At 42.3% G+C, this 11463-nt stretch overlaps 1 protein-coding gene across 1 annotated transcript in view; it reads right to left on the reverse strand.

Moving 5' to 3' along the window:
- The window catches only part of dachb (dachshund b), a 117142-nt gene that overhangs the window by 6204 nt on the left and 99475 nt on the right, over positions 1-11463 (reverse strand). The window contains exons 8-11 of the mRNA XM_085450606.1: positions 7847-7947; positions 6890-7037; positions 6558-6734; positions 5899-5964 (exon numbers count right to left, since the gene is read on the reverse strand). Of these exons, the coding sequence (XP_085306732.1) occupies positions 5899-5964; positions 6558-6734; positions 6890-7037; positions 7847-7947 (492 nt within the window). The remainder of the gene's footprint in view (positions 1-5898; positions 5965-6557; positions 6735-6889; positions 7038-7846; positions 7948-11463) is intronic.

Raw genomic sequence — 11463 nt, forward strand, 5'->3', positions numbered from 1 at the left:
TCTGCTAAAATAAATAACAAAACATGAAGCAGCTGAGTCTTTGTGAGTCTGAGTCTTGCCTTTTTGTAACTGCTTCGGTACATTTCCCTCTCACCTCTATCTGTCACTATAAAATACACCTCCAGCCCACGCGTGTGTGTGTGTGTGTGTGTGTGTGTGTGTGTGTGTGCGCGTGTGTGTGTGTGTGTGCGTGTGTGTTTGCTGTCGTAGTTAAAAATGACGCTGACCTGCCTTGTTAAAAGTCTATCAGCAGGGTGGAGAAAATGTCACCAGGTCTCGGAACAAGGTCACATTTTTCAACTCCGTCCCAAGGAACCTGCTTAGTCTTCCTCCACCTTCTCCACTCCTCCTCCTCCTCCTGCTGTCCTCCTTTCCCACCTCTTCCTCTACTGCACCCCACTTTTCCTCCCTGGTTTGTTCATCTTTTTTAATCCTCACTGTTTCATTTCTTCTCTAACCCTTCCTCTGCTCCCCCTTCACGTGTCTGGGACTCCATATAAAAACGATGTCCATATACGCACGGACACCTTCTCATCCTGCTCTTTCCACCTAACATCTGGTATCCTTTGATTTTTTCCCTCTTCTTTTTCCACACATTTACTCTTATCCCTGTCTTCCTTTGCTTTTTTTCCCCTCGCTCCATCAACCTTTTCTCCCTGCTTCATTTTACTGCTTTTAACTCATCATCCTCTTCCTTTCTTCTGCTTACTTTTCCCTGTCCTTTCTTTTCATTCATTCTGACATCATTTTCCTCTTCTCTTTCTCCATCTCAGTCAAACCTTTCTCCTTTTTCTCCATCCTCCATCCTATTTGTCCCTTCTCTTGTTTGTTTTCACTCCACACCCTCCTTCCAGCCCATATTTGCCTTTTCCCTCTCAAATCCTTCCCTTTTCGCATCTCTCTTTTTCCCAAATCTCCCTTTCTCTCCCATTTCTCTTCCTACATTTGGCCATGTTTCTATTCTATATTCCTTCAGTTTTCCCCTTTCACCATCTCAATCTTTTAACTTCCTCCTTCAGAGCCTCCCACAACCTCTAAATCTTCTCCACTTTCTTCGCCCTCTCCCCCTTTCTAACTTCCTTTTCTCTGTCTTAATTTCCCTCAATTCTTTTTTTTTTTTACATGGCCAATTAGCCTGGTCAGCTTTTAACAACCAAATGAAACGGATCTCACTTCCTTTCTTTTTAACCCTCTCTCGCTTTCCCTCCCTTGCTTATCGTTTTTCCCTCCCTTCGTTCTCTCTCTTTTTGATTGTAATGCGATGTCTTTCTTTGTATTCAGCACTTTTCTTCCTCACTCGTTAATTAAGAGTGTGGAAGGTGAGAGAGGCAGGGGAGAGGTGTGTGTGTGTTTGTGTGTGTAAGTAAACCACCATAGGTGCAAAATGCTTTTATGGCAGGAGGGATGAGTGTGTATTTGTCTATGTGTGTGTGTGCAAAGGGGTCCTAATGGGCCAATCAACATTAATGAAATCAGGTGGGGGTGTGTGTGTGTGTGTGTGTGTGTGTGTGTGTGTTTGTTTGTCGGAGTGCTTGGCTTGCAGAAGAGAGGGGATCTAAAAGGGGTCTAAAGAGGAGTGAGAGCTAATTAGAGTTCCCTGTCTCACAAGAGTGTGGATCAAACACACACAGAAATGCACAACTACAGGTACAGAGCACACACACACACACACGGTGTGCGCCTGTAGATATTCATTTATACACACGCAGAGTTTCAAGTGAAGGTTTTCAATGTCAGGGAGGACTGAGCACAGCTGGTGGAAAGAGGACAACACATGCATACTAACACAGACGCACACACCGGCGCTGTACTTGTGAGGACCCTCATTGGCATAATGCACTTCCAAACCAATAACTCGGACTTGGACCTTTCCTCCACTTCAGCTCAACTTTTCAACCCCCTCCACCTGAAAACAGTCAGACTCCAGCGCCGCTTCCTTCAGGTTATGTTCATCTGCGGCCGGAGGTTAAAGTGGGCCGGACCCATCCGCAGAGGTGCACCTTTGATTAATAAGTAAATAAGTCTATTATTTATGAAACTGCCAAACAAAGTAAAGCAAGTTCATTTTTCATGCGCTACAGCCTGCCGTTCTTTCCACCCAAGGCCACGGAGATGCTCAACAAATCAGAAACTAATGTCACCCCACAGTCCCACCCCGCAACCAACACACGTCCTTTTAACAGTCGGCACTCGTTTTATCCATTTTTATCTGTGTGTGCCAAAGATATCACCGATTTACTATCGCCTCTTTAATCCCAACAGTAGCCATGCTCTTATTTTGAAAGAGCCTAGACTTAACAACCTAGCTCCAGGCCTTCCTGTCTTGTGTTTTTCCTTAAGGTCATCTGATCAGGTCGCCGTTATAGTCTCTCATCCTGGACCACAGCTGGAGATGGTGGTGGTACTTATTCTGCTTTGCAGCTTTAGTGAGCGACACTCAGGAGCACCATCAGTCCAAGAAGGTGGACTTTGTGGAGGTGGTGGTACTATGTATTTTTCTTTAAATTTTGGGTGTGGCTGCTCGCATGTCTTACCGCCACCACCTCAGCGTCAACGGCTGTTACACACCAAGCGCATTGTGAAAAAAACAAGAATATTAAATTCTGAACTTTTCGGATCCGAAGTTGTTCAAAAGTGTTAGTTTTTGTTAAAAATTCATCATCAAAAATGCACACAAATAAAAAAATGAAATCGACATCAAGCATTAATGAGATGGTCCTGATGGTTCTAGACAAGAAAATTAAGAAATTGAGATTCTGGGTTCATCCAGTTCCCAGGAGAAGGCAGCAGCAGGGAGAATCTGATGGCTTGATCCAGCAGTTGAAGCTTTCGTACATATTTCAGGATGTCAGTGGAGCACTTTGAGCTCAGAGTTGGGATCACATTTCAGGAGGCAGAGAGCGATTTGAGAGGTATAATCAGTACTGTTGCATGTTTTGAGCTACGAGCACACCTGTTGCCTAATGCAGTGGTCTGATTGGCCATATCTGTTTATTCTGAATTTGTCCGGTGACATCACGTGGTTCGTGTGATTAACAGGTGAGTCTAAAACATTTTTAGCTTGCCTAATTGTTATGCGCCTGATGTGCAGAGGCCTTAATTCAATGGGAAAAAAATCTAATCTACTCAACAAACATCACCAAACAAATGTGTGTCCATCTGTTCTGCTACACAGCGGCACTGTAGCTGTATTTACAGAGAGTTTACAACATTACTGGATGTAAACTTTACTTTTAAAGATGGAGAGAGCTGCCAGAAGGACAGGGCAGCAGAGGATGTCCTGGTGCTTTTAAGGATAAAGTCTGCTCATCAACTTAATCTAACAAAGTGGAAGAAATTTAAAGCCCACACGAGTATTGCCATTTATTTACGAGTTACATTAATCAGACAGGCTATATAATGTGTTGTTAAAGTTCCATTTTGGCTCTTTTACATGGCATTTGCTTATTCATTTTAAGCCGGAAAGCAGCCATGAAACTACGACAGTCCAGTGACAGTATGACAGTTATGGAAGCTTGTTTCTTGTTTGCATAGATAAGCTGAAAATTTAGGTTATTATCTCAAAATTTAGAGTGAGGAAGTTAAAACTTTGAGATAATAACCTGAAATTTTGACTTGTGGATGGGTAATTACAGTGGTGCAAACAAGCTTTCCCACCATACAACACAGAACGGAGCTGGCTAAATCCACAAAGTGTAGTAACCCCCAGAGCGGCAGCAGTAGCACTGGTCAGAAAACAGGCATGTCACTTTTTCCTAAACTGCCAAATCCCACTTTAACCTTCTATTTGACTAAACTGTCGTCTCACTTTCAGGCAGCTTGAACTGAAGTTGTCAGGAGGAGTGCAGAGCTTGCGACTCTCTCATTTGAGCCCAGGCTGGAGTTAAACGCAGGTCACGAAATCAGTTTTGCTCGGGTTAGACACGACTGTGGTTTTAGTGAAATATAAATAAACTCACTCTGGAATTTGTCTTTAAACCAGACTTGGATCTTTTCTTTAACCAAGTGCTGCTGGCATCTAAAAATAACTCGCCATATGTTTAGTCTCTGCAAGTCTCAAAATATGCTGATTAACCTTACTACAGTCCTTTTAAAATGTGTTTGCTGTGAGTAATAACAAAGAATTTTCTAAATGACTAAGCTTTTAAGAAAGTCTGCACTCTATTAAAATGTCTTCCACTGAACAGCTCACTACTTTTGAAGAAATGCAAACTCGAATAAATGCAAGTTTTGACTTAAAGATTGATCTTTCTCTTTGCTTCACTTTGCAAAATCTTTGTTAAATAATGTCCTTTGTCTTTGAAAATTGAAACAATTTCCAAAAGATCGTCAAGGATGTTTCTAATGTTGTTGCTCTCTTTCCTCTTACTTTCTGTATTTACCCCGCCTCCCCGAGTAAGCTCTTTGTGATGGTGGGGAGAAAGAAGTCCCCAATGACAGGAAGAGCCATGTGGAAGAACCGGGCCCAGCCAGAAGCTACCTTCTGCTATGACAGGCTTTTTAATAAGCATGTCCCTATTTTCTTAATTGTTCAACCTTTAGTTTGATTTTAAAATAATCCATAAATATTGTTTATCTTGTTCTAAAACTTTATACATTTCTTAAAAACCTTAAACTGGTCCAGACAAAGATGGAAGTACAAGAAGATGTGCACACAAATACACTTAGTACACTCACCAGCTACTTTGTCAGGTACACCCAGAGCCCGTAAGTAAGTCAGAGTTGTGTCAGCTGGGGTTCAGAATTCAGGGTTGTCACGTGGGTCATGTACGGGTGCGCAGAAGGCAGTTGAAACATTGCATATGAAACCTCTGTGCTATTATATCTTTATCGCGCACCTAGCATCTTTTGATAACTTTCAGAACTACTGCAAGGCTTCAGGATCTGCCATTGCTGTAAAAAAAAACAAAAACAAAACTCCACTGGAATGAACGGAGATGACGTAACTCTTCCATTTAATGGCTCTGGATACACCTGGTCAGTTGCTTGCTAATGCAGAACTCTAATCAGCCAATCGCATACCAGGTATGCAGACATAGTCAAGATGACCTGCTGAAAGCCTGCAAGTTCTCAGCCATTAAGGTCAGGGTAGGCTTTAGAACTTTGAAATAAAGTTAAGGTGAAGAAGTTTTTAAACGGAGTGGGAGATTCACATCGTGGCTGACAAATCTGCAGCAGCTGTGTGATGCTGTCGTGTCAATGGACCAAAATCTCTGAGGAATGTTTCCAGAACCTTGTCAAATGTGCGCCATGAAGAATGAAGGCAGTTCTGAAGGTACAAGGAGCTCCAGCCTGCTAGTAGAAGTGGCTGGCAAGTATAATTTTCAGTGTTTGTTGCTCAGTTGGTTTCCCAACAGTGTTTATGCAGAGTAATGGGCCAATAAGAACTTTCAAACTGGCCCAAAAACCAAACAAGTAGCCTTGATACAAAGTCGCTTTTGCCAAGTAGCTCAGTCACTCTGTTCTTCTTGTTGTTGGTATCTCAATGACATGTTCTTTTAGTATTTTTATAGAAAAACGTGTTTCTACAGGACAGTTAAACAAAAAGCAGGATTAGTTCCCATGAATATTATTTACTGTCAAATCTAAGACACACTGGAATTCCAGCACGGAGAGCTTAAAGCCCTGCGTACTGACACGCAGCCGTCACACACTTAAACATGAGCTCTGTGAAATATTTACATTCGTCGTCACATGCGTGTCTGTTGAGGTGCACATCAAAGGGAGGCCACTGCGCCTGCTTAACGTCTCCACTGATCTCAAATGGGCCCCAACACACACATGTGCCTGCCATGTGTGTATCTGTTAACGTATGGCACTTTGCGTCATGTTGTTTGCGCGTGTGTGTATCGGCGTGACTGTGTCTGAATGAGCACGCGCTTGTGTGTGTGTGGATACCTTGTACAGCGCCGTTGTCTTGCTGGTTCCCATTAACTTCAGGTTTGTCCTCGGCTACAGCAGCGTCTGGTTTGTAACACAAAGACAAGACAGAGTCTCAGTGGGTCGGCCAATAAAAAACAAACAGCACCTTGTAACTGCATGCAGGTGAAAGACAAACCGGATCCACAGAGGGTCCAGCCCCAGACAGTGTTTTTTTTTTTAAACTTTTTTCTTCGTGAGAATCACATCGGTGGGCGTTGCTATGCTTCTTTTCTCCTTATTAATGATAAACAGGCATAGTCACTGCCATCGGCCTGCACAGGAGCACCAACCTGAAGCAAACGTGGAGCTGCTTCTACGAGACGTAGTGCTGCAAACTGCGCTGGCGTTGTTTTTCTGCAGCGGTGCCACGCAGACAGATTAACTGCACGTTTACTGCTGCTGGTGATTATTCCGAATTTTATGGAAGGACGACAGAAAAACAGCAGCAGCCTATAACTCTGCTTTTAAAGCTGCTTGTTAGGGTAAACAAGAGGCTGAAGGGGGGGGGGGAAATCATTCATCTAACAGGCAAACATTTAAGCAGTTTTAAACGCAGGCAGTTCGAGCTAAAGCGACAAAGGGAAGAATTTAAAAAGACGAAAGAAGAAGAAGTAGGAGGCGGCGAGAAAACAAACCGTTCTTTTTGTTGTTGTTGTTGTTGGCAGCGTGCAGCGGCTCAGGAGAAGGGGAGGACGAGGACGAGTGTTTCAGAGCGTCCTCCACTCTCTCCCTCCTCTTCGACTCGAACTCCAGCGCCTCCTGCAGCTTCCTCTTGGCCTTCTTCTCCTTCTTCAGCCGCTTCTGGATGGAGGCTGGAGGAAGAAGATAGCTCGTCTTGTATCTACCATGTAACTCACTGGCAAATTTCCATTCTTTCTAACGGCCCCTTTATGTTCTAACATTGCTTTTGAGGCTCATCTTCAAAGAACTTGTCAAATGCCCCCCCCCCCCCTCCTCCTCCTCTAACCTCTGCTCTGTAGTTCAGAGGTGAGCTGTCGTTCCAGACTCTCTCTCATCTCCCGTTCCCTGTAGAGCTCCATCTTCAGCTCCCTCTTCTCCGCCTGGATCTGTTTGTCCTGTGCCCGGGCGTTCTCCACAGCCACCTTCAGCAGGCCCTGAGTGCACAGATTGGAGTTTATAACCTCTAACACTGTTCAGGACGTGCAGATGAGACAGAGACCTGCCGTGTCGTCAGTGTTTAAATTAGGAGTACTTAGAAAAAAAAGAAATTAAATCCCAATTTGTATATATGAATTTTTCTTTTGTATAAGTTAAAGTGCATCTGCCAAATTATATTATTTTTACTGATTTTTAATTTTTTCAAGGACTTCTTTAGTGAAACAGAGAGCTGAGGAGAGAAATGTCACGATTACAGACTGTGACCATACGTGTTTGTTTCCTTACTTTAGTTAGCTAATACACATGCTCATTACAAAAGCATCAGCTCTGTTACATCATGTTCAAGTGACTGTTTAACTCATTAACCCACTGTCTCTGCACATGTCCAAACTTTGTCTTCAAACCACTCAACCTGAGCTGTCCCTCATTTCTAATCGTGTCCACCTTGTCTTTTTAACAGCACCACCATCTACATCCTCTTCATCTTTCTCTCTCAGATCACTCCTCGTCACCCACTCTGTTCGTCACCTGTCTTTGTTGACCCCGGGTATTCAAACTCATCCACCCTCACTACCTCGTCTCCTTTCCACCTGCTTCCCTCTCATTCACACACACGTATTCTGTCTTGCTTCTCATTCCAAACATATGCAACCATAAGAATTATATGACCTAATGTAATATTGCTGTAGTGTTCTTTGCAGTAGCATTAAAAAAGTGCAATAAGTCCCTCGTACTCCTGGAGTCCATCTGCTGCCTTTTCCCAGCGGCTGTTAAAGCGACAGTGACAGTGAGAACAGCATCACACCTGTATGTTGGTGAGGAGGGTCTCCACTGACGACAGGCCGTCAGCGAACAGGAACGGAGCAGGAAACCCGGGCGGCAGGGTTTGTCCGAGCGGAGACTCCTCTGTGAGAAACAGTGAACAGAGCAGGCAACTTTAAATATTTTGGACCTGATGAAATGGTTTATCTGCCTGGTTCATTTAAGACGCTGTCTTAATTTATGAGGACCCTGCTCCACAAATTCAAAAAAAGAAGAAAGGTTCCTTCGACAGTACTTGTCACGAAGTCAGAGTGAAGTTTATGAAATGTTTACTAAGGTATAAAAGGCAACGAAGCAGCGTCACAGAAATCAATTACACCAAACCCCCACACACACACACACACACACACACACACACACACACACACACACACACACACACACACACACACACACACACACACACACACTCTGAGGTCGTTAGTATTCAGACAATCATGTGGGGTACTAATTGGCAAGGATTAAAGACATCCTTGATTTGTGTGTGTATGCGTGTGTGTTCATTGTGAGTGCGTCACAGTGTCTGCTCAGCCCTTAATGCCTAACACACTGACAACTGGGTTAACTCTGCTGTGAAATTAACGCTGATTAAGATGCACTCTAACACACACACACACACACACACACACACACAAAATCTCCATCCCCTATCTGCCACTTCATCCACACATCCCTCGACTACCTTTCCCATCGTTCCCAGATCTTCCTTCATCATTTATTTCTCCACCTCAGCTCATCTCTTTTCTTCATCTTCATCTTTTCATGCTTCTTTTTTCCCTCTGTTACTCTTTTCCCCATTTCCTTAAATCCATGTCAGGTTATCCTTTCTATCGTTTCAACCCTTTTTGTCTTCCCTGCTCCTTTCCTTATTTCTCTGCAATTAATTTCCTTATTTCTGTTCCTCCTTCTATGTTAAGCTTCTAGTTTGTGGTTTTTGGCTACTTGGAGTGGTGGAAACAAGCTTTAAGGTAGAAACTGACCATCTTCCAGTTGCAGGTCCAGTACTAACACACCTTTAGCTCTGTTTTTGGTCCCTACGAACATTTTTGTCACTTCTGAATGATCGACTCATAATTCTCTGCAAGTTTGCCACTATGAGCAAGCCCTTTTACACTAACTACAATATTTGTTATTTCTCATTTATAGCTGCTTTGAGCCTCAAAATGCTTCTTTTTCTGCTTTATCTCCTTATTATGTTTCCATCTTCACTGATTCATCACCTCCATTTTTTTTATTCCTCTGCTTTTCACTCAGACCCCTGCCACCCCTTTCATTATCAAACACTGAAAACGGCCAGGCTTTTCATATATTTACCCTGATTTCTTTCACTAAAATATGTTTGGCCAAAAAATAAATAATGAATAAATAAAGGGTAGAGACGGTGAAGAGGTGGAAGAGCAGAGAATGATTTAAGAAAAAAAGGTAGATTAAATAAGGAGAACAAACAAGGAGATAGTAAAGGAACAAAAACAGGAGCTGGAGGAAATGTTCATCAGTGTTAGACATATTTGAGCTTTTATTTTGAAAAATCAATAGATGGTGAAAGAGATTCATTGTTGGCTGGCTACAATTTGAAGTTCATACCATCCATACTACAGCTCATACTACTAAAGAAAGAATAAAAAACACTATGAATGAAATTTCATGTCAACTTCCAAGTTTCCATTTAAAGAAAAGACACAATAAAAATACAACCAAGGATTTGAAGCGCTGTCAGGTCATTTTTGATAACAAGTTTGGTTTATTATGTTGCTCTGCTACAGTAATTACTGCACTACACCGTCCAGATGGAGCGAGGCCACAGGGAACATTGTGGTCTGTTAACACCCCAGAGAGGAGCGGCAGCACTTCCTGTGTCTTTTTGTGGCTTTTAAAAGTTTTTTTACTCAATACATAATTTTTGTTGAATCACTCTCCAACAATACCAACTACACTACAGACACAGTAAATATTGTAGGTTACTTTCCTGTCTATCTGAAAATAAAACATAAAATCCTTTTAGCACATAAACTCCTTAAGACTTAGGAGTCAAATTATCCTAACATATGTATTTTGTTCTAGAGTGAATCATTTGTACAATATTTGATTTTTGTGGCATTTAAAAATCTTAAATTTACCTGGAAGGCAAAGAATGCATTATATACATGGAAAAATGTAGGTCTGTTTATTATTTATAACTAATGTATAAAGAACGTATATAGAATAATTCTAAACATCAATTAAATGGTAAATGTACTTAAATTTAAAGCAGCTTCTTACAAAAGGCTCATTCAGCCACATTTTTTCCATACCAAGAACTTTGAATCTAACGTTCACGGGATCTTGCCCATAGACTTTTTGACATGCAGGTTGGAGGAACCAGAACCAAACCACCATCCTTCCAATTAGTAGATCCAACCATACTCAACAACTTGATTTGTAACATGTCCTTTTTTAGAATGTCAAAATGCGACAGCACAACAAGCTGTTAAAAAAACAAACAAAAAACAGTCTGCTTGATGGACTTTTTGTGCTTTCCAGCGTCTTCTGCAGTGCGTCACCCCTCTTTCACCCACATCTGAAAATCTCCAGACAGGAAAGGAGACGACCCCGTTCATTTACCGACATCAAAAGCAGCCTTTGGGAGTTTCAGAGTCGAGTAAATATGCGTAAATGACCCGGTTCTGTAAAGCGTTCTGCAGAATGACGCTCAGGTTAGGGTTCATCCTTTCACACGCAGGAGTGTGGCTGCTCCATCATTCAAAAAAATTTCTTCACAGACAAACTTCATAGCAAGCAGCTTGATGCGGCCTCCGTAAAAGAGTAGACTCTTCTGGAATCACTCTTCTGGAATCACAATCACTGTCTTGAGTCGCCGAGATCATCTCTGGTAGCGACACTGTAGCTAGAACTTAATGCACCTGGTTTATTCCCACCCATTATTTTCCAAAAATGAAAGGTGGCCGTCAGTGCTTCCCTTTTAGTTTCTACTACAAGCACCTATGGTAACAATTTGGAAATCCTACGTCGCCTTGTTCTGGAGTTATCATGTTCACAAAGTTAGGTTTTTCTTACGGTGGTCCTGAGAGGTCAAACGGACTGTAACTTAAGAAAACACCAGCAAATAGAAAAACGCTGCAAACGGACACAAAATGCAGCGGAAGTTGAATAAATTACATTTAATTTCCGTTTCATTAATAGTTTGATAAAACTTCATCACTGACCTCGACTTAGAGTTTAAACTCACCAAGATTCAAACTCATCCAAGGTTCTTAGTGTATACACCTGTTGTATCAGTTTGAAAATCCTACATGACATCTTTCGAATGATCATGTTCTTGAAGATTTTCATGTTCAAGATTTTCAAAGAATTTGATCTCTGACCCAAGATTCAAACTTTTGGAGATTATGTATCTGAATTTCAGGAGCGGGACCACGCCTCTAAACACGCTCCTTCCGGTTGCCATCTATATAGGTTTCACCAGTTCTGCAACTGTTCATTCTCGCTTACGTGCCCCACCCTCCCTCCCTCCTTGTACTCAATTCTTTAACTTCTTCACTTCTATTTAGTACATGGGGATCTGCCAGGCCCAGGAGCCGTCGCCAGTCCCCTTCGAGGCCA

This window comes from Copadichromis virginalis, linkage group LG3 (genome assembly GCF_057382275.1).
Source record: "Copadichromis virginalis isolate Kocher_CV1m ecotype Utaka linkage group LG3, C_Virginalis_male_GT1.1, whole genome shotgun sequence".
Taxonomy (NCBI): Eukaryota; Metazoa; Chordata; class Actinopteri; order Cichliformes; family Cichlidae; genus Copadichromis; species Copadichromis virginalis.